Source organism: Myotis lucifugus, unplaced genomic scaffold, assembly GCF_000147115.1.
Source record: "Myotis lucifugus unplaced genomic scaffold, Myoluc2.0 scaffold_376, whole genome shotgun sequence".
Lineage (NCBI taxonomy): Eukaryota > Metazoa > Chordata > Mammalia > Chiroptera > Vespertilionidae > Myotis > Myotis lucifugus.
Window position 1 is genome coordinate 495,124 of NW_005871424.1, and position 22,863 is coordinate 517,986.

Here is a 22,863-nt window from a genome sequence, read left to right on the forward strand (position 1 = left end):
AGGGAGCAGGGTCTCTGCAGAGTGGGTGGACTCTAGGGCCTTGTCTTGCAACTCCCAGGGGGGTGAACTTGCACTTCTGCTTTCTTGCTGAGAGGCACCCGTGGGCGAGGCCTCTCCCTGAAGGTCAGCTTCCGGAGTACCTGGACTTTGATTCTGTTCTGGGCAGATGCACAGACAGAACTAGGCTGTTGGAGACTGGCCAGTTGTGTGCACTTGGGCAGGTCCCTTCACTGCTCTGAGACTCAGATTCCCCATCTGGATAATGGGAATGAAGGAACTTTTCTGTGGCAGAGGGTTATATGGGTTTTGATTGGTAAGTTCGTTTATTTTGTAGCTTATTAATGCATCCTTTCCCAGCCAAGGCCCCTGACCAGGGATCTGATCCATGGCTGTGTCTCCAGGCACTTAATCATCGGCTTTAATAGCACTCACAGCAGCGGCCACTTTCATGTCAGTGACATTCCCGCCATGGTGCTCTGTTCTAAGGACATCGACGTAATATCCCATCTGCTGCTCCTTGTGGCACAGAGAGGGGGGCTGTGGAAACCCCCATTTTACAGATGAGGAAACTGGCCTCAGTAACTGGCCCAGATCTCCCAGCGAGTACAAACTGGAATCAGGATCCACACGACAGCCTGTGCTCTTAGCCACTGAGTGGATTTGTTGTAGGCGGTGGGAGCAGCACCAGGTGTCTGACGGGTGGGGTCAGACCAAACCTGGGTTCAGCAACCTCGGTACTTAGGTTCTGGCTAGGAAAGAATTCAGAGCCAAGACCCAAACTATAAGAGAACATTTATTGGGTAAATCACAGAGGTACAAGTAATTCCTAGAAGAAATGGGCTTAGGAAACAAGTTATAGGAGTAAAGGAAGGGCCCCTTTGGGAGTGAGGAAGCATGGGGCAGGGAGAAGGGGAGGGGGAGGGGGAGAGAGAAAGGCCCAGGCACAGGCGTGCTCCCAGGAGGGAGAGCAGCTGGGTCCTCACCCTAAGGGTGTTTTGAGTGGAGATTTAGGGGAGGTCCCAGGGGAAGATCTAAATAGACTGTTCAGCAGTGTTCCAGGTGTGTCCTTTCAGGGTTGTGGTCTCCACTGATTGATTGGCCGGCATCAGGGCAGGGGGTCATTCAATGCCGCTGGTCCTGAGGTTGGTTTTATTGCTTATCTGGGCCTGGAGCTAAAATACAAGTTGAGGCCTAGATGTTATCTCTAGGGAGGAAAGGTCAGGGGGTCCTGGTCCAAACGCCTGGCCAGAGATAAGCTAGAGGAGAAAAGTCACCCTGAGGGCGAGGTCCCACCTTACAAATGTCTGTCGCTAGGCACCTGGGGCTTCCCACCCTGATCTTCTGTACCTGGCCCATCATCATCATCCTTGTTCTGTTCATGTCTGTCTGCCTACCACATTTGAGTACCTACTATGTGCCAAGCACTGTTCTAAGGACTCTCTGTGTATTGCCTCATTTACTCCTCATCACAGCCCTCCCTGTGGAGTCCATCCCATTATTCTCAATTCTATTTTACAGATGAGGAAGTTAGGCACAGAGAAGTTAAGTAACTTGCCCAAAGCTATCCAGCTAGGAAGTGGCAGTGTAGGGATCTGAGCCTACACCGTGTTGGCTCCAGCGCCCCATGAATGTGTGTATATATTGGTTATAATGTGTGCCCATTACCTGGCACCTCATAGGTTTTCAGGTGTCTTCAGTGGTGTTAAACACCCAGCACAGTGCCTGCTAGCCCAGGAATGGTGGTCGTTACTTCCCTAGTGCGATTGAGAAGATCTGCAGCATGTTCAGCTCAGGCTTGGCTCTCCTGACGTTCCAGCAGATCGTTCTTTGCTCTGGGGTGGTTATAGGATGATGAGCAGCATCCCTGGCCTCTACCCACTAGATGCCAGTAGCCCACATCCCTATTTTTAAAAAAATGTTTTTATTGATTTTTAGAGAGAGAAGAAGGGAGAGGGAGAGATAGTAACATTGATGAGAGAGAAGCATTGATTGGTTGCCTCCCGCACGCCCCCTACTGGGGATTGAGCCCGGAAACCCGGAATGTGCCCTGACTGGGAATGGAGCTGGTGACCTCTTGGTTCATGGGTCAGTGCTCAACCACTGAGCCACGCCAGCCTGACCACACCCCAGTTTTGACAGCCAAAAATGTCTTGCTCTCCATTCTGTCCCTTGGGGAGCAGAGTCACCTCTACTTGAGCACTAGTACTCACTGGATGCTGGAATCTTCCTCCTGACTTCCCTGGCCTCTGGTCATCCAGTCCCTGCTGTCCTGAGGACCTTCGTCCCCTCCCCACCAGAGGACACAGGGAGCAACAGCATCCACGCCAGGGTTAAATGTCTCTGCACAGCCCAGGGCCTAAATTCGGGGCAGCCAGTGGAGGTTTGAGCTGCTGCAGTTCACAGCTCACTGCAGGTGTCATGTTGCAAAGCCCCACCCCAGCCTCCTGGAGCCCTGCAGACCTCAGCCCCTCCCTTCCTGCCCTGGTGGCAACCTGCGAGGCATTTTGACCTTCTGAGATGTTTATCCACACCTCCAGGTGCCAGACCTGGCAGCTTTCGGCCACTTCTCCTGGTCCATTAGCTTGTCAGTCTCAAGTGGCTTTTTAAAAATTTTTTTCCAGTTTCCTCCTGGTTCTCCATTTTCAGTGGGGATGGGGGGAGGGAGGGAGAAGATTAAGTTAGATTAACCAGTAACTTTCTCTCACCACAACTTTTTGTTTTTGATATGTGGGAGAATTTATTTCTTCATTTGATAACTGCAAAACACCCCCGTCTTATCTCTAGGTGGTTTTAAGATGGCTCATAATTAGAGTCAAATTTGTGTGTTTTTAAGTGAGGGACATGGAGTGAAAGGAAAATAAGAGGAGGGAAAGTGAATGAGGACAGGAGCCCTGCATGTATGCAGGCTTTGTCTTACCACCCTCCCCCTGCCAGACCCCACAGCCTGCCTGTCACAGCGGGTGTGACTGCTGTTTAGAAGGGCCTACTGTGATGAGAGGAGGAGTTAGGGGGCAGCCCTGAAATCCAGGAGTTGGGGTGCAGGGCTGCTTTGAACATAAAGGAGGAGGCCCTGGGGCGTGGTGAGGGCCAAGGGCCAGCCCACGCCGCTGGAGAGAAGCTCAGTGCAGGAGGGTGCTCCCTGTTGCCGTTGACCTTGGCTTCTGCCCGGCCCTCCCGGCCAGAGCTGGCTGGCGGAACCTCCCAAGACAGGGCGAGGGAAGTCTCTGGCTCCCTGTGCTCCCCGTGGGTCCCCCCACCTCTGCGAGATGGGCGTCCGGATGGCACAACCTCCTGCCTTTCGGGGCGGAGCCCTCTTGCGGTTTCCTTTTGCTTTCTGGGTCTGAGGCCACCTCCAAAATTGCTGGTTGGGTTCTTCTTTAGAAACTGAGACAGATGTAACCAGATGATGCCTAGCGGAACTGTCTAGCCTCTGGGGTTGAACCACACTTGATTAGAAAAAAAGTCAGAGCCTGCTGCTCACTCCCGGTCCCGTGACTTCATTGTGCCTGACGCGCTGTGTCTGCTGCTTTTCAGGCGGCGGCTCGCACAGCATCACCGTGAGGAACGCCACCTTCACGTGGGCCAGGAGCGACCCTCCCACCCTGAATGGGTAAGCCAGGATGTGGACAGAAGCACAGGGCTCTGGGCAAACATGGGTTCGGTGCCAGCCACGCTCCAGCTCTGTGACCTTGGAGAGGTCACCTGCCTTCCTGAGCCTCCCTTTACTCATCTGGGGAGTAGATGCAGTCACACCTGGTGATAGTGTGCCTGGCTCAGAGGGTTCCCTTCATTGTAAGTGACGGAAACCTTGCACAGATAGGCTTAGGCTGTGAGTAACTGAGAAGGGCCACTTTCAGGTACAGTGTGATCCAGGGACTCAGTGCCATTAGGATTCTCTGCATCTTGTCTTTGTTCTGCTTCTCTCTCAGACGGCCTCTCCCTTCATGATGGCAAATGGTCCCTATTCACTCCAGGTGTGGATTAGGACAGCGGTCACCAACCCTTCAGACTTGACAGATCACTGGATTAGGAGACCTGCCTGCCTCTGATTGGCTCAATTTGGGTCATGTGCCCCTCCCTGAGCCAATTACTGTGCCCGGAGAGACCCAGCACACTGATTGGCCAAGTAGGGTCCCAGACTGTGATGCTGATGGTGGTGGCAGGCAGGCTTGAGTCTGTCGTAAGGAATTCTTGTCTGCTGGGATTTGCTCTCAGGAAGGAATTGTTCTCTGTCCTTCCGGGGATCTCCAGCTGCCTGGATCACCCTTTCTCACCCACTCCTTCCCTGGTACCTTGCCCACAAGGCACACAGTGTCCAGGGAATTGACCTGGCTTCCCGGGCAACTTGTTAAGTGCCTCTTATTTCCTCTGACTGGAGGCCTTGCTCAGTGGTTTCTAGGCCTCCTTAAGGAGTCCCCAAAACACAGGGCCAGAAGGGGCCAAATGTATCCCCCATGCCCCTGAGCAAATACCCACTTCCTGGGAGCCAAATTACAGAGAAAAGGGTCTGTATCACATCTCCCTGAAAATTCATGGTGGGGTTGCATGTTTAGGAAGTTCTTCCTTGTGTCTGACTCTACTCCTGCCTGCTTCAATTTTAGCTTTTCTCTCATTCTACTCCCCAAGTAAATACTCTATGTCTGTGCTCTCATCTTTTCTTCTGTTCTTCCAGAATCAAAGGCTGTCCTGTTCATCTCCCACCTCGATTCCCCAAATCTTTATTCATCCAAACTTTCTTTCTCCTCAGCCTATAAAGTTATTCCCGTCTCACCTGGATGATTGCAAGAGCTGCTTCCCTGAGCCCCCCTAGGCCACCCCCATCACTGCACAGGAACAAAAGAATAGTCAGTGCGACCGTGCAGCAGGTCCCCAAGAATCAGACAGTGGGTGACAGCGAAATCTAGCAGCATTTCCACGAATAGGTTGAAAATCCTAATAGCAGCCGTGGAAAAGCACAGCCAGTGTGAGCAACCCAGCAGTGCCCTGGACGTGCCACCCTTCTGGTGGAGGAAATCCTGGCTCTGACACGCCGTGTGACAGGCAGACACTGAGCTTCTTTTCTTGTACCTGTCACAGGGCAATTTCAGTGGAGGCCACCACCCACCTTCAGGATGGGCCTACCCTCCCTGACTCATCTGTGTCATTGACATGTCAATCCCTGACCGTACACGCTATTCAAGCCTTGGCCTTTTCTTAAGCTGGTCTAGGTTTCTGTGTCTGACACACGCTTACTCTTCCTTCAGAGTTCATTTTGAGGTGCCCTCTGCCCCCAGGGCACCTGTGCTGTGCCCCGGGGCAAAGTGAATAGCCCTGCATTTGGCCGATCGCTCAGGTCTCCGTTTTCTCAGATGTGCTGGCATCTCAGCACCTGGCCTGTGCCTCGCACAGGAAAGGCCTGAGACTGTTCACTGAGCCAAGCACAGCAGTAGAAACACGGGAGAAATGTCCAGATCGTAGAGGCACTCGGCCGCCCTGCCTTCCGCTTCTCTCTCTACTCAGGGTAAACCCAGCTCCGTGGCCCAGGGCACCGGCCCCTGTCGACCTCATTCAGGTGAGAGCATGACTGAGGCACTGTGTGTTGTGTCTTTTCAGCATCACCTTCTCCGTTCCAGAAGGTTCCTTGGTGGCCGTGGTGGGCCAGGTGGGCTGTGGAAAGTCATCTCTACTCTCAGCGCTCTTGGCCGAGATGGACAAGGTGGAGGGGCACGTGGCTATCAAGGTAGGAGGACGGGGTGAGCGGGAGCCGTGGGGGGCTGATGGGTGAGAGGAAGGTCAGGTGTGATGCTGGCTTCTCTTTCATGTGGTCCCCGTGCATGAGGCAGGAGCAGCAGGGTCTCTCTCTCTTGTTCTTTCTCTCGCATTCTTTCTGCCCTTCTCTGTGCCATCCGGGAGAAGTGTCACTTATTTCCTGCTGTGTCCGAGCACCTAGCATAGTGCCAGGTCTGGAGGTCTGGAGTACATATTTAGGAAGCACACAAATGTTCCCTGGTCTGCTCACTGTCTCTCGTTCCCTCCCCATCTCTGCTCCTCAGTGTACATCTCGTGACCTCTTTGTCCATGAGTCTTTCTGGCTTGTTCTCTCTCTACGGAGCTCTCTGTTTTTGTGTGTGTGTGTGTGTGTGTGTGTTTGTAAAAGTAACTAAACTTAAGATTTCTGATTTATGTCATTGGAATGTGATCTTAGAGAATTCTTTTTAAGGGAACTGTTTAAAATCTGAGTGTGTATTGAGTTCTTAATATGGGGCTAAAACAGACTGTGGTTTTATTGCATTTAAATACACAGAGTACCATGAACTAAGCTGTTATCTTCCTCAAGAGAGAGTCTGAGAGGCTGCTTCAGTGAATAAATGAGTCCTTTAGAAATTAAGAGTCTTGTTTTGCATTTCGCTCATTCCCCATGAAAGCCTTCTCCTGGGGTAGGAAAACCTCCCTCAAAGTTTTGTTGGTACCAGCAGTACCTGCAGTGGGGTCTGTAGCAAACTCATCTTGTGGGATGTTTTGGGAAATACTGCACACTCTGGTTCCCTCCCTCTTGGACACGTAGGATAAACATTAATAAAGTAAAGGCTCTAAGAAATCCCGCAGGGAGAAAGAAACCTATTTAACTTTGGTTAACCCAGCATGGTCCAGCCATATTTGCCCAAATCTTTTTATTGTCTCTGCGGAAACTAGTTACAGCCCAGAATTACTGTCTCTTGGAATCTGCTTTTGGGATGCTGGTTTATGCCATTGTCTCTATTTCAGTGCACAATCTTTGTTGATTAAATAATGCCCTTTAGCCTAATATGCATTAGTAGAAAGTATACATTGCAGTAGTTGGGTCCAAACTAATATTGTCTAGCTGTTGTTTTAGGAAATGTCCTGTCATTGCTTTCAAATACATGTTATGAAGTAGGATCAATGGTCCACATGAGCTGGGTTAATGGAAGAAAATTACAAACCATGTAGGGACCCACGTCGCGTTCTGTTTCATTAACCCTGGGTTTCCCCAACCACAGCCCTGTTGACGTGTTGGGCTGGATAATTCTCTGTTGTGGGGCTGTGCTGTGCCTCGTAGGGTGGTTAGCAGCATCCCTGGCCTCTATCCCGGGACCCCCCATAGCAGCCTCCAGCTTTGACAACCAAAAGTGTCTCTCAACATTGTCAGATGTCCCTGGAGGGCAAAATCACTCCATGTTGAGAACCACAGCTTTAAAGGAGAAAGCTTTTAAATAAAAAAGTGATGGATCTGGAATTGGAGGGTGCACTGAGTATTGGGTTTGATGAGGTTAAAGGTTTATTTGTGATGGTTATTTTGCCCGGGAATGGAGTGCCTAGCCCTCTTCTCATGGCCTTCTTGATACCTTACATTATGTGGGAAGAAAGACACAACAGCGTTTGAAATGGACGGTTTTGACACAGAAGTCCTTGCTTAAATTTCATCAAGGAAATTTCCTCAAGACATGCTTTCCTGCTGTTCCTAACTAGGTCTTTCTTTTTAAAGGACTGTTTAAAGGTCTCATATGTTTTTCTCTTAGCATTTACCGCAACTGTAATCAGTAATTTTTGTAATCGATAATTTCCCATTCTTGGGAGGCATTTTAGTCCACTGATGGAGGCATTCAGTGAATTTTTACTAAATGCATAACTATAATCTCACCAATGAGGATTTTGATTCTTGAACTCCCGATGTTGGTCAGTGTGGGTTCTGATCTCAGCTCTGGCATCCGTTGTCCTTTGTGACTCAGTTTACCTCTTGTTGAAACAATGGGTGTGATGCAGTCGCTTGTGAAGTAGGGCCTTTCTGGCATGTGGTGAGCTGGCTGCTATCTTGTTAACCAAGTACGTCTCCCTGTCTCTTGCTTTCTTCTCCGCTTGCCATGTAGGGCTCAGTGGCCTACGTCCCCCAGCAGGCCTGGATTCAGAATGATTCTCTCCGAGAAAACATCCTTTTTGGACGCCAGTTACAGGAAAGGTACTATAAGTCTGTGATAGAAGCCTGTGCCCTCCTCCCGGATCTGGAAATCCTGCCCAGCGGGGACCGGACGGAGATTGGTGAGAAGGTCAGTATGTCTTCAGCACGGACCCTGTAACAGTCAGTTACTGCTGTGTAACAATCACAGAAAAATCTCAGTGACTTATGATGTTAAACACTTATTCCCATACTTGTGGGTGTGTGAGTTGACTGTGATTGGCTGACCCAGACCGGGCTCAGCTGGGCAACTCTGCTCCATGTTGCAGGCCAGCTGAGCTTGGCTCCAGACTGGGTTTGGCCCAGGACTGCCCCACATGGCTTCTTTCTGGGGCCCAGGCTGAGGGGGCAGCTGCAACCCAGGGGTAAGTTCTTCTCACGGTGAGAGCAGAAGCCCAAGAGAACAAAAAGTAGTGTGATGTCCCTTAAAGCACACTGTTCTTTCCACCACAAAGTGGGTAGGTCACTTGGTTGAGCCCAAAGACTAGGGACCAGGAAGTGTGCTCTACATTTGTAGTCATGTGACTGCAAAGTCCCATGACAAAGGGCACTATACAGGGAGGAGGGGTGTCAGTAATTCAGATGTTCACAGTCTGTTTCAAAACAGTTATAATAAAATAGCTAACACTTTGAGCATTTACTATAGAGTAGGCACTAGTACATACAGTGCTACACATTTTTTTTAAATATTTTATTGGTTTTTTACAGAGAGGAAGGGAGAGGAATAAAGAGTTAGAAACATCGATGAGAGAGAAACATTGATCAGCTGCCTCCTGCATACCCCCTTCTGGGAATATACCCGCAACCAAGGTACATGTCCTTGACCAGAATCAAACCTGGGACCCTTCAGTTCACAGGCTGACGCTCTATTCCCTGAGCCAAACTGGTTAGGGCCAGTGCTACACATTTTATACATATTTTGTCTTCACACAAGCCTGCGAGATGGGATTTACTGTTTTCCCCCGTTAGTGGTTGAGGAAAAGGAGGTAGGGAGAGGCTAAGTGACTTGCCTGAACCCCTTCCCACCTCTGGGCCTTTGCACATGCTTTACTGACTGGCCAGCTTGTCTTAGCACCCCCTGGTGGTCACATGGGGTGCACCAGGCAAATGCAAATGTTCCACAGCAGCATCAAAGAGCTTTCTTGTCCATTTTCAGTTACAAGACAGTAGCTCAATCAGCTGTCTTAGTTGATGAATAATTTATTTCATTAGAGGGAAATCTGCCAATCAGCTTTTTGAAATTATTATTCTTACTTTTTCTTTTTCTTTTTTTAAGTGCCTGTATGTGCCACTTGGTGACTCCTAACTCTCCTTGTCTGGGTCCCAGCACCAGAATCTGGAGGAAGAGAATATGATTGGCTTAGTTCAGGAATCATATCTGCCCCTGGACCAGAAAGCTGTGGCCAGAGGGACCAAGCAGAAAAACCTGGCTGCCAGGACACCATCTTGGTGCATGAGGATGGAGGGCATCTCTCAGGGAGGCTGGCAGCTAACCCACTGGGTGTCCACTTTGATTCCCAGCCAGATATGGAAATGACAATGAGTTATCTGTCATGGGAGGGACAGGGCTGCTGCTGTATGGCCCATGTGGTGCTCTTGTGTGAATTAGAAAATGGTACCTTTCCTGCTAGTGAGTGGGGCTGGATCCCAGTGCTCCCGGATGCAGCCCACCTGGACTGTCTGAGGCTTCACCAGTGAGTGCTAGATCCAGAGTGAGCTCTCAAAAACCATTAGTTGTTAATAATAACAACAGTAGCCCTAGCCGGTTTGCTTCAGTGGATAGAGCATAGGCCTGCGGACTGAAGGGTCCCGGGTTTAGTTCTGGTCAAGGACACGTACCTTGGTTGCAGGCTCAATCCCTGGCCCTGACTGGGGAGGCAACCAATAGATGTCTCTCTCACATCAATTTTTCTCTCTCTCTCTGTCTCTCCCTCTCCCTTCTACTCTCTCTAAAAATCAATGGAAAATTGAAAATCCTCGGGCAAGGATTAACAACAGCAAAAAAAAAAATAACAGTAATAGCAGTAATGATATCGTTGCCACGTCTTCTGGTGCCTTCCATCACACTCAAAGATCAGGAGCCTTTCCCGTAGCCAACAATGTTCAGTGTCACCAGCCACCCTTTGCTAAACACCCGCTCTGTCCTGGGTCTCCACTCAGCAGCTCCCTGGAGGCTCAGGTCTTCTCTTCTACCTGCTTTCCAGGTGAGGCTAATCCTGTGCTGGGACGCAGACCCGCAGTGGTGCCGGTGCACCTCCTGCCTCTGCTGTGCACAGCCGCAGGAGGTGCAGCCCTGCGGGGTCTCCGCCGGGTGTGCTGAAGCCCACGCAGGTTGCCCTCCCTGCATGTCTGGAGGTTTCCCAGCAAACCCACTTTCTGCCATGTGACTCCCCAGGGCGTGAACCTGTCCGGGGGCCAGAAGCAGCGCGTGAGCCTGGCCCGGGCCGTGTACTGTGACTCCGACGTCTACCTCTTCGATGACCCGCTGTCGGCGGTGGATGCCCACGTGGGAAAACACATATTTGAACATGTGATCGGTCCCAAGGGGATGCTGAAGAACAAGGTACCCGCGGAAGGGGCAGGGGCAGGGCTCGAGGCCTGGTTCTCTTGTGCTTTGGTTGTCGGAATGTGTCTCCTTTAGGACTCCTTCACTTCCCGGCTTTTTTTTTTTTTAATTGGACTTAAGAACACTTTTCTAATGCTTCCCTTGGAACCCTTCCCAGAATGGGGGAAGTCCTTGGCCCTGACTTGAAGTCATTGCCTCCACTTGGCCAGAAAAGGCCCCCCTCTTCCTGATGTAACAGTGATGATGCCTTCAGAGAAAGAAGTCCCACCCCAAGGGCCCCTGTGACTGAGCAGGCAGCTCTCCCTTCCTTTCCAAAGTGACCACAGGCTGAGGGACAGAGGTTTGGGGAGAAAAACTGCCACAACCCAGTAGGGAATGGCTCTGATCCTCTTTTATTATTTTACTAGAGGCCCGGTGCACAAAAATTTGTGCACTTGGGGAGGTCAGGGGCGGGGGGGGGGGGAGGGTCCCTCAGCCCGGCCTGTGCCCTCTCGCAGTCTGGGACCCCTCAGGAAATGACCACCTGCTGGCTTAGGCCCGCTCCCCGGGGGATTGGCAATCAGACATCCCTCTGGCAGCCCGGCAGCCCTCGGAGGATGTCCACTTGCCAGCGGGGAGCAGGCCTAAACTGCAGTCGGACATCCTTAGCGCTGCTGAGGAGGCAGGAGAGGCTACCACCACCACCGCTGTACTGGCAGCCATCAGCCTGGCTTGTAGCTGAGCAAGCTCCTCCCATGTGGGAGCACACTGACCACCAGAGGGCAGCTTCTGCATTGAGCGTCTGCCCCCTGGTGGTCAGTGTGTGTCATAGTGACCAGTCATCCCAGTCCTTCTGCTGTTAGGGTCAGTTTGCATATTACCCGTCTACTATATAGGATAGAGGCCTGGTGCACGGGTGGGGGCCAGCTGGTTTGCCCTGAAGGGTGTCCCGGATCAGGGTGGGGGTCCCACTTGGATGCCTAGCCAGCCTGGATGAGGGGATGATGGCTGTTTGCAGCTGGTCACACCCCCTTCAGGGTGGGGGTCCCCACTGGGGTGCCTGGCCAGTCTGGGTGAGGGGCTGAGGGCCGTTTTCAGGCTGGCGGGTGACTGAAGCTCCCAACCTCTCCTTTTTTTCTTTTCTTTTTTTTATTCTGGGATTTATTTACCTTCTATGGCTGTCACTGGAGCTGAGAGCCGGCTCCAGCTCTGAGGCCGTTGCCAGCTGAAAGCAGGTACCTGGGTTTGTTTAGATTCTATAATTGAAACTCTGTTGCCATCACTGGCCGCTCTAAGCTCTGAGGCCACGCTGGCTGAAAGCAGGTTTCTGGGGTTTGTTTAGGTCCTATAATTGCAACATAGTTGCATCCGGAGCTCAGAGCCCAGCAGCGGCAGGCGGGGAACCTTGGCTTCCTCCGTCACTGGAGCAAGCAAGCCTCATGTTCGCTTCAGCTGCCTGGCTGCCGGCCACCATCTTGGCTGGCAGTTAATTTGCATATCTCGCTGATTAGCCAATGGGAAGGGTAGAGAAGTTACCCCTAATTACCATGTTTCTCTATTATTAGATAGGATTTTTTAGAGGGAATTTGGGGGTGGGAGTACTGGTTCTTTCTTTTCTTTTTTTCCTGATTAAAAAAGTAACATGCCCATGGGAAGAGTATAGGGGATTCAGAAAAACATGAAAAAGTACAAAGCAATTAGGCATCATCACACCGCTTAGGGGTTTTTGTAATTTCTTTCACATCCTCTTGCTGCGTGTATAAACGCTTTGATGGGGTTATCATGTTGCGCACGTATATCGTAAGTATTTTGCCACTTGCCTGTTGAAGCATTCCCAGACACACCACAACAAATTCTGTACAGACATAATTTTTGAACAATAAAAAAATTGTTATTGAAGTCATACAAAATTAAAGAGTACAAAGAGTGTGTGTAGAATTTTAAAAAATGGCCCTCCTGTGTTCTGCACCCAGCTCCTCTCTCAAGGGCGGGGCCAGCCACTGGCCTGCTCTGTTTCAGTCCAGCCCATTACATTTTTAAGTTGTTGGAAAACATCTGAAGAAAGATAATGATTTGGTGACATGTGGAAAAGGCATTGAATTTAAATATCAGGGTCTGTGAATAAAGCAGGTTGGGAGCACAGCCAGCCCCTCTGTTTATGCCTGTGCATGGCTGCCTTCATGCTACCGCTTCAGAGCCACTCGTTGCCACAGTGGCCGGAGGGTCCATAGAACTGAAAATGTTTACCATCTGGCCCTTTAAGGAAAAGTTGGTCAACTCAGGTAAATAGTTTGATGAGTGTCTTCCCAAACATTCAGATCATTAGATAAAAGATAGACACATTTACAAATTGTATAGTTGGGGTGGGGAGGGGGCGTGGGAGTGGGTGGTTACTTAAAAAAAAATGAAGCCATTGCATGCACATTGTTTTGCATCAGAGTCCTTTTTGTTGGTAATCCTCACGCAAGGATATTTTCCCATTGATTTTTAGAGTGGAAGGGAAGTAGGGAGGGGAGGAGAGAGAGAGAGAGAGAGAGAGAGAGAGAGAGAGAGAGAGAGAGAGAGAAAACATCTATGTAAGAGAGACACATCCATTGGTTGCCTTTTGCATTCACCCTGACCAGGGCCAGGACTGAACCTGCAACCCAGGTACATGCCTTTGACTGGAAATTGAACCCGCAAGCCTTTGGTGCACAGGCAAAGCTCTAACCACTGCTCAGGGCCAGAGTCCCTTGTTTATTTGTCTACATGTGCCTGGTTCCCTCCCTCCCTTCTGTCCTTCAGATTTTTCTTTAAAAATAGCCTTTCCCATCACCTTACTAAAAGTGCAACACTCACCCCACATCAGTGCCCCAACCCCTGTGTGCCGTGTCACTGTCCAGCATGTAGAGTTTTAGTCAAGTCATTCATTTCTCCCCGACCCTGGAATCCGGGGCAGGATCTTTGAGTCCTTCCCCGTTACCACCACCCTCCTCCCTCAGGTGCTGGCACATGTGCTGAATGGGAGCACTCACATTGTCCCAGGCGCGGGGTGATTCCCGGTCGCACATGTGTGCCGACCCACCCGGTCTCTACTTTGCCCGCAGACTCGGCTCCTGGTCACGCATGGGATCAGCTACCTGCCACAGGTGGATGTCATCGTCGTCATGAGTGGTGGCAAGATCTCCGAGATGGGCTCCTACCAGGAGCTGCTGGCCCGGGACGGGGCCTTCGCCGAGTTCCTGCGCACCTACTCCAGCGCCGAACAGGAGCAGACGGAGCAGGACGAAGGTAGGGTGGTGTGCTGCCTCCAGTGTGGAGGGGTGGGTGGGTGGGAGGGGCCAGGGGCGCCTTGCAGAGCCCCAGTTGTCCCCTGCAGGTCTCCATCAGCCACTGGGCCGCTCATCAGGCGTCAGGCAGGGGCGGGGCCAGGCCTCCTCAGGAACCACCTGGAAGGACCCTTTAAGCCAGTGGTTCTCAACCTTGGCTGCACATTAGAATCACCTGGGAATCTTTTTAAAATCCTGATTTCTGGGCCTCATCCTCCGGAAATTCTGTTTCTATGTTATGGAGTGGGGCCACAACATTAGTAACAAAGAAACAGAATTTCCGGAGGATGAGGCCCAGAAATCAGGATTTTAAAAAGATTCCCAGGTGATTCTAATGTGCAGCCAAGGTTGAGAACCACTGCTCTAGGCTGAGTTGAGAAGGGGTCCCAGTGCTGATGGCCTGGTCAGCAGACCCGGGCACTAGTCCTGATACTTCTCTGTGATGTGGCTGTGGGCCTCCTGAGCTTCAGGATCCCTGTGACAAAAATAGGGACAGCGATAACTACAGTCCTCCCGGCTCCCACGAGGCTGTGAGAAGCCGGGGGCATGTGGCTTAACCCAGATGAGGCAAGGTGGTGGAGCGTGCAGGCATGCAGTTGGCAGGACCTGGTTTGAATCCCAGCTGCTGCTCTCACCAGCTGTGTGACCTCAAACCCCTTCTGAGCCTCCGTTTCCCCGTTGGTAAAGCAGGGTAACAGCAGAACCAGCCTTCTAGCACCAGATGCTGATTTAATGTGCCACGTTACGTGAAGCCTCTGGCACCGAGTCGTCAGTAAATGGCAGCTGCTGCCTCTCTTTTACCCCCACGCCCTGGGCACCTGCCAGGTCGAGACAGACCTGCCTCCTTCCCAGCCGCTGCTCCCCGTCTCCCCTCCCAGGCCGGGCCTCAGGGCAGGGACAGCCTCGGAGGCACCTTTTGAATTCTGGGCTGGGACCTCACCCGTCCTTACTGGAAGCAGACAGGGAAGACTTCTAAGAGTCCTGTTCTCCCTTATCATGTGGTGCAAAAGCCAGGGGTTTGGATTGCAGCCTTTGCCGGTTGCCCTGTGTTCGTGGAGTCAGACTGGCAGCTCAGCCGAGCCTCTGCTCACCTTGGCTCCGAGCTCCGGCCTTGTGAGCACGGAGCAGTCATCTGATGCCTTTCGGCTTTGGTTTCAGCTGTTGCTAAAAAGAGTGGAACTACACAGAGGTCAACTGCCCTGTCTCCCTCTTCCAGGAGCTGATTACAGGCTTCCTGAGCCTGTGGAGTGTGTTTGCTATCCACCTGGTCCCCAAACAGGTCTCCGATAGACGGTGTTCAGGGGCAGGGTCACGGGTATGCCGCGCAGGCTCCCCAGGCAGAGTTGTCACTGAAGTGTCTGTGATGTGGAGTGCTCCCTGGCTTCTGTTCACAGAAGTCATCTTGCTGAATCCTCCTAGCAGCTCATGAGGGAGGTGGAATTACTACTCCCAGGTCTCTGGTGAGGAAGCTGGGGCTTAAAGAAGCTCGTCCCTTCTATGCCGGGAGCAGGTGGATCCCAGGCTTTGTGAAAGGGGCTGATCGCTAAGGAAGCTACTTACTGTTCATTGACTTAGTCATGCCACAGGTATGAATTGAGCACCTACTGTGTGTCAAGTACTCGTATTATCTTCGTAGGGCTGCTATACCAAAGTACCACAAACAGTAGCTTCAACAACAGAAATGTACTGTCTCACAGCTCTGGCGGCTGGAAGTCTGAGGTGAAGCTGTCGGCAGGGTAGGCTCTGCCTGAGGCCGTGAGGGAATGTCTGTTCCACGCTTCTCTCCAGTTTCTGGGGTTTTCGCAAAACTCGGGCATTCCTTGGCTTGTAGAAGCATCCCTATTTGCTTTCATCTTCACATGGTATTCACCCTGTGTGTCTGTCTCTAAATTTACCCTTTTTTATTTTATTTTTTAAAATATATTTTTACTAGAGGCCCGATGCACAAAATTCGTGCAAGGGGCTCGGCCCTCACAGCCCCGGCTTCATCCGGAAGAACATCAGGAAGATCGTCTGGCTGTCCGGTCTAATTAGCATATTACACTTTTATTATTATAGACTGGTTTCAGAGAGGAAGGAAGAGGGAAAGAGAGATAGAAACATCAGTGATGACAGAACCATTGATCGGCTGCCTCCTGCACACCCCACTCTGGGGATGGAGCCCCCAACTAGGGCATGTGCCCTGACTGGGAATTGAACCGTGACCTCCTCCTTCATAGGTTGGTGCTCAACCACTGAGCCATGTTGGCCGGGCATAAATTTACCCCTTTTTATAAGGATGCCAGTTATATAGGATCAGGGCCCACCCTAATGACCTCATCTTAACTAGTGATATCTACAAAGACCTTATCTCCAAACATAGACACATTTTGAGGTACTTCAGCATATGGATTTGCAGGGGTGGAGTGGGGGGGGGCATGGGGGAGAGACATAATTGAGCCCATAACAGCACTGTCCTAGGTTTTGGAGAAACAGAAGTGAGCAACGTATAGACAAATCCCTGTCCTCATAGAGCTTAGTATCTAGTGGGAGAGAAAGGCAATAAACAGATCAACAAACATAGATGGTTTCATACAGCATTAAGTGCTATGAATTTTTTAAAAATGCAGAATAATGTGCTGGGGTGTGACAGGGTGGCACAGCAGCAACTCAGGCAGGGTGGTCAGAGAAGCCCTCTGAGAAGTGACATTGGCATGGAAAGGAGCCAGCAAGGAGATGTGAGGAACAGTGTTCTGACACAAGGAACAGCAAGTGCAAAGGCATGAGGCATTTGTTTGCTCAGTTTGTTTAAGGATCAAAAAGGAGGCCAGTGTGTCCAGACCATGGTGGGCAAGGAGTGGGGGTGGGAGGTGAGACTGGTGAGGGAGTCACCCTCCAGGGCTTCTGGGTAAGGAGTTTGGGTTTGGTGTAAATGCAGTGGAAAGCCACTGAATGTCAGAGAGAGGAAGCAGCTTGTCTGAGGACACCCAGTGGCTGCAGGTGGGGGTGGGATCTCAGGTCTGGTCTCCGAGTTTCCAGTCCTCTGCTCCTTCAGTGGCCTCCAGGTCTGCCTGGAGTAGAAGCTCATTCATCCCGCTGACTTAGAGTTTGCCACAGAGGTCCTAGTGGTTCTTAATTAGTGCTTTATTGAGATATGATTCACAGACCATGCAATTCACCCAGTGAAAGTGTACAGTCCAGTAATTCATATGCTCAGAGTGGTGCAGCCCTTACTTACCCAGAGTCAATTTCAGAACATTTTCATCAGCCCTCAAAGAAAACCTCGAATCCATTAGCAGTCACTCCATGGATCTACTTGCCGTCTCTATGGATTTGTCTCCTCTGGACGTTTCATATGAGTGGGATTCTGTAATGTGGAGTTTGGGGACTGACTTTCTTCACTTAGCATGATGCTTTCAAGGTTTATCTGTGTGGTAGCAGGTATCAGACTTCGTTTCTTCCTTTTTTTTTTTTTTTAAATCCTCACCCAAGGATGTTTTCATTGATTTTTGGAGGGAGGGAGAGAGAGAAAGAAAGAGAGAGAGAAACATTGGTGTGAGACACATCAATTGATTGCCACGACCGGGGATCAAACCTGCAACCTTTCTGGTGTACGGAAACTGAGCCACCTGGCCAGGTCCAGACTTTACTTTTTTGATTGTTGAAGAATATTCCATTGTGTGAGCACACCACATCATTTTATTTATCTATTTATTAGTTGAACATTTTTGAGTTGGTTCTACTCTTTGGCTATTATGAATAGTGCCACTATGCACCCTAGTTTTAAAAGTGTGTGTTTTTTTTTGCCAGCATGAGATAGCTAACCCTCCCTTCAGCTTTTAAACTCCCTGGTTGGAATGAGTTTCTACATGTTCATGCTCCTGTGGTTGGAAAGTTCTGCCTTAAGTCTAGCCTGTTTTCTTCTTGCTGCAAAGTCTCCTACCTCTGAGCCCGAGTCAAGCCAAAGTTACATGATGGGTGGGGGCTACTTCGAGACCACTTTGTTTCACCAAGCTGCTTGGTGGCTACAGTTAGGCAAAAATAACCCTCTGTGCTTTCCAAAGCAACACGCGTTGGTTAAACTGAGTCTTTCCCCAGAATGAGGTCCCTCTCCACCTTCTATCCAGGTGAGCAGGGAACGTCCTTACACTCTGTTGGCCACAGATGGCATTTTTTCCATTCCTCCCCAGCTGCAGGCATATCCAAAGCAGTTTTTGCAGAACATGGAACGCTGCCAATTTCTGTTTTCCTCTCTCTCTCTCTCTCTCTCTCTCTCTCTCTCTCTCTGGTGCACGTCAGCTACTATCCACCACCCTAGCACCACTGTGGGCTCACTTCCCCAATTCAGCCACCCAGCCTCTTGCCGGGTGGGACACAGAAGTCCTCTGTCCCTGTGTCTGAAATCAAACTGGGCGGCCCCCCTCTCTTTCTCCTTCCCTGGAAGGCCCCTCCCTGGAAGGCCCAGCGATAAGGGTCTAGTCTCGCTTAGCCAGCTCCAAGCGCCAGTGACCTTGGATTTGTTTGAACCGCATTCTTGGCTCCGCCTAAAGGGAAACTTTTCCCCCTGGTTGGCTTAACCAGGTCTTTTTTAGAACGCCCAGGCTGGGGGTGAGGGAGGGGGGTGTAGTTTGGGGGTTCTTTCTCATCAGGATAGGGAAGGGGAGATATAACAGGAGCCAGGCTTGGGGTGGGGAGATGTTCCTCCCCAGGGAAGTTCATTATGCTGATTTCTAGGACACTTTTTTTTTTTTTTTTGGTGGCAAAGAGATTTACAAATTGGCTCAAAACCTTTGTACCTGGAAGGTGAAGAACATTTTTATTTGCTCTGGTTTCTTTATTAGGAACCTAAAACCAGAGCAGGGGTTTTCACCAGGGAACATTGGTGCCTTTCAGGGAAACTTGGCAACATCCGCAGACGCGTCTGGTTGTCACAACCGGGATTGGGGGGTGGGTACTCCCAGGATCTAGTGGGCAGAGACCAGAGATGCTGTTAAACACCCTGCAATGCACAGCACACCTCCTCCGCCCGCTGGCGGCAGAGCATCACCCGGCCCACGGGCGGTGAGAAACCCACTCTGCTCCGAGGACAGGCCCCCCAGGCACCCCCCCTGGTTTTCTTGGGAGAAAGACCTTGATTCCAACAACGTGTCCACTTTTCAGAACCTTGTTGGAAGTTTCTTTTTTCCCTGTCGCAAATGTTTGCTGCTTTTCTTTGTACTGATTATAAGATCACTATGGGCTGATCGTAGACAACAGCAAACTGCAGAGACGCAAAGAGCCTCCTCCTCCCACTCTCCCACCACCAGGGAGGGAGGGGCTGTGCTGGCCTGGGCCTCTTTCCCACCGGCTCTTTTCATCAGTTCTCCTGCCCCTCTTCTTCTTACGTATTTTTTCTTTAACATCATATCATAAGCGCCTCCCAGTATTACAAAAATCTGTCGTAAAGGCCAACAGGCGCTGGAGAGTCCGCGCACCAGGAGCCCATTCCTCCCTGCTGCCCTCAGGGGCCTGTTTCTTCCTCTCTGGAGTGTGAAGGACCTTCAGGGCCCAGTGGAGGGGTTGGTTCGGGGATGCAGCCAGTCACTTCCCTTTTTGGTCAAAAGTGAGGCGTTGATTGTAGAGCAGCAACTGGGATCCTTCCCTTGAGGGAGGCTGGCCCGCTGGCCCTTGCCCAAGCAGAGTTCCAGAACCTTCTTGAGTAAAGGCAGTGTTGCTGGGATAAACAGTGAGCCTGAGAGGTGCCCGCCCTGAGGGCCAGCAGCTGGCTGAGCGCACAGCCCAGGCAGCGCACCAGTGGTTCAAACGCAGGGACGCTGCCAGGCTTATCGACGTCACAGCCCCAACCTGGTGCTTAGGCACACACACTCAAGGAGCAGTCACTGAATTACACATTTCTTGTCTTTGCTTAAAAACAAAACAAAACCAGAATCACTATTTCATGGCATCTTTGGTTTTCCCCCTACCCTGCTTTGTCTTATTTTCTTTTTTGTGGTATTTTCTTTGTAGTAAATTCTGAATCTGCTCGTTTGTTTATTGTCTCTCTCTGGAAGGGGAACAATGACTGTCACATAGTAGACACTCAATAAATGTGCTAAGTGAGTGAATGAACTTCCCCTTGATGGCTGAGGTCATGCCCTCTGTAAGTCCGTATAAGGTCTCTGGGCTTTGGACATTAACTCAGCTGCATAAATAGCCCAGATTTGAAAGCAAGATGAGCTGATTTTACCATTTCTCTCAGGGCTGGTTTAGAAGCCAGCTCTGGGGGTCCGGGCTCTGGGATGGCACCACTGTGGCCGATGTGGTGCCCCTTCTGGCACTGGAAGGATAGCCATTCACTTGCTCATCTGTCACCTGCTCATCCAGTGTGCACAGCGTGCCTGTGGCTTGCCTGGCACTTGAGCTACTGTGTGGCATGGTGCCCCTTGAATTGTGCAGGGCACCTCCTGTATAAGCTCACACGCCATTGGATGTTCCGGTGCTGGGATAGAGCAGTGGGTAAACCCAGTCCAGCCCACAGTTCGATGGGGAGACACACACTAAGTAATCGAGGACATCATGGTGTTGGAGGCAAGCATGGGAGGCTGTGAGGACCCCAGAAGGGTCCCCATCCTAGCCTAGGGGGGTCCGAGATGATTCCTGAGCCAAGTTACCTTCTCCTCCCCACTTCTCAGCTCCATGTGCACCTGGCTCAGAGGAAGGTTTTTTTGTTGTTGTTGTTGTTGCTGGTTTTAATATATATTGATTTCAGGGAGGGAGAGGAGAAAGAGATAGAAACATCAATGATGAGAGAGAAACACTTTATTGGCTGCCTCCTGCACGCCCCCTACTGGGGATCAAGCCTGTAACCTAGGCATGTGCCCTTGACTGGAATCAAACCCCAGAACCCTTCAGTCCACAGGCCAATGCTCTATCCTCTGAGCCAAACCGACTAGGACTCAGAGGGAGGTTCTTGAGTCCTCTCAGAACTAAAGGCTGTGAGCTGGAGCTGCGGCCTCTGCTGCCTCCTGGCTGCCAGGCCTGCCCTGCCCTGCCCTGCCCTGCCCGCTGTAATACTTTTCTTCCCTCTGCTGCCATGAAACAGCTGTGAAGACGGAAGGTTGTCTGCCCTTTTTATGTTTAAACTCTCACAGTTACAGCTTTTAGAGAAAGGGGCTGGCCTCTTGCAGTGTGCTTGTCAGGGACCCCCCCCCCCCCCCCCGAACATGTGGGGCAGGGAAACTGAGGCACAAATGCAGCAGGTCCCTCAGCCATCCTTGCCCCTCACCCTTAAGAGAACACATCCATCCATCCCCTCTGGGCATTTAAATGGGGGCTTAGGGAGGGTGTTTTGCCTCGGTTCTTAACACTTTCTTGGATCTTGTGAATTCCCAGGCAGCAAAGTGGTGGACGAGGAGGAGGAAGGTCAGTGGTGCGTGGGGTAGAGTTGCCTGTGCTTGCAGCACGAGGCTGTGGACGGACTTGCCCTGCTGCTGCATGCCTGCGCGGGGCCCTGGGGCGGCTGCTCTCCCACCCCTTCCCTTGTTCACCCAACAAAAGTTATTGGGCACCTACGCTGTTCCGGGCTTTCCGGCGGGCACCTGGGGATACAGTTAGAACCTCCAGCTCTCCCGCTCGTCGGCTGGGAGACCGTGGCCGAGCGTCACTGTCTCATCAGTTAGGGGACCGTGAGTGACCAGCACACCTTGCAGGAGATCCTGGTGGTGACATGCCTGGCACACGGTAGATGGACCATGAATGTCAGCAGTTTGATTAGGGCTGATTTTTTAATTATTATGCCACTCATACCTTCTGGGCCGGGTTAAGCCCTTGGGCCACCACAGTGCAGGTGATGAGCTAAGTCACTGACGAAGTGGTGCAGGTGGCTGTGAGCGCCCAGCGGAGGCATGTCCTCTAGCTGAATTTCAGCCAGCAAGGCTGCCCTCCCCCTGGAGATGTAAAGGCCTGACTGGCCGCTGGAGCAGACCCATGCCTCCTGCCTTCGATGACCAGCGGTGTGGGCTGCAGGTCAGACAGAGGGCCAGCCACTTCACAACTGGAAGGACCCCAGGTAGCTCAGAAACCAAAGGCAAGCCCGGACAACAGGACACAGGAGATGGGAACGCTGGTGACGAGACTTCTTTGGGACAATCTGTTGGGTCTTTCTTTGGTCCTTGGGGGGCCAGTGATGGTTCAGGGTCCTGGGGAGGGGTTCTGATGGGCTGGCCTTAGGCAGCCTCCCCTCCTTGGCTGGGGACGCCAGGGGCACCCTGATGGATGAGCCCAACAAGACCACAGGAAGACGGGGAGGGCTAATCCCCTGGGAGAAGGCAGATGGGACGCTGGGCCCACACACGTTCACAGTGCCCTTCATAGACTCTCAGCCCCTCCCCGGGCAGAGGAGAATTCTCCAGCCTCCCCAGTGGGCGGGCGTATCACCCTGTGGGCTAATTGGGCTGAGAAGGGGAGGCAGCCACACGGGGCCACAGTGGGGGCTCCCGCCTAGTCTCGGGGCTGGTGCTGAGTGAGGAGCAGGAGGAGAAGAGGAGGTTGCGGCTTACAGAGGGCGGAGGGTGGCCTGGGCAGCCAGGTAGCACAGCCAGGCTCTCTGCAGCACCCACCCACAGGACTGGTGTTTCGGCATGGAACTCCCCCTCACCCCAGGAACAAGGTGTTTCAGCATCCCCGCCCCTGCCCAGAGGCAGACGACCAAGGCCGGCCTGGGCCCGATGCTGTGCAGGCACAGGCGCACTGGCTGCACGCGGCGCACGGACGTCCTGCCTGTGACCACGCTTCCTGTTTGTTTGTTTAGTTTCTTTTTTAAATGAAAAACAAAGGCACTGACAGCAAAGAAAATGTTTGAAGCAGCGATTCTCAGTCCTGGCTGGGTGCCGGACTCTGTAGAGCACGTTTAAAGTGCAGGTGACGAGCACACAGTGGCGCCTTGGACTTACCGAGCGCCACCTTCCTGCTTGTGCGGGTAGGAGCTGTCCTTACTCCCACGTACAGCTGTGGTAGGTGAGGCTGAGAGTTCACTTCCCCGGGACACACAACCAGGAAGTGAGAGAGCACTCCCCACCTGGCTGTGCTCTGACCCGGCACAG

At 51.7% G+C, this 22,863-nt stretch overlaps 1 protein-coding gene across 1 annotated transcript in view; it reads left to right on the forward strand.

The window, feature by feature from the left end:
• The window catches only part of ABCC1 (ATP binding cassette subfamily C member 1), a 106,026-nt gene that overhangs the window by 60,239 nt on the left and 22,924 nt on the right, over nucleotides 1-22,863 (forward strand). The window contains exons 15-20 of the mRNA XM_006101666.2: nucleotides 3,535-3,610; nucleotides 5,593-5,719; nucleotides 7,866-8,042; nucleotides 10,347-10,514; nucleotides 13,583-13,766; nucleotides 21,155-21,184. Coding sequence (XP_006101728.1) covers nucleotides 3,535-3,610; nucleotides 5,593-5,719; nucleotides 7,866-8,042; nucleotides 10,347-10,514; nucleotides 13,583-13,766; nucleotides 21,155-21,184 — 762 coding nt within the window. The remainder of the gene's footprint in view (nucleotides 1-3,534; nucleotides 3,611-5,592; nucleotides 5,720-7,865; nucleotides 8,043-10,346; nucleotides 10,515-13,582; nucleotides 13,767-21,154; nucleotides 21,185-22,863) is intronic.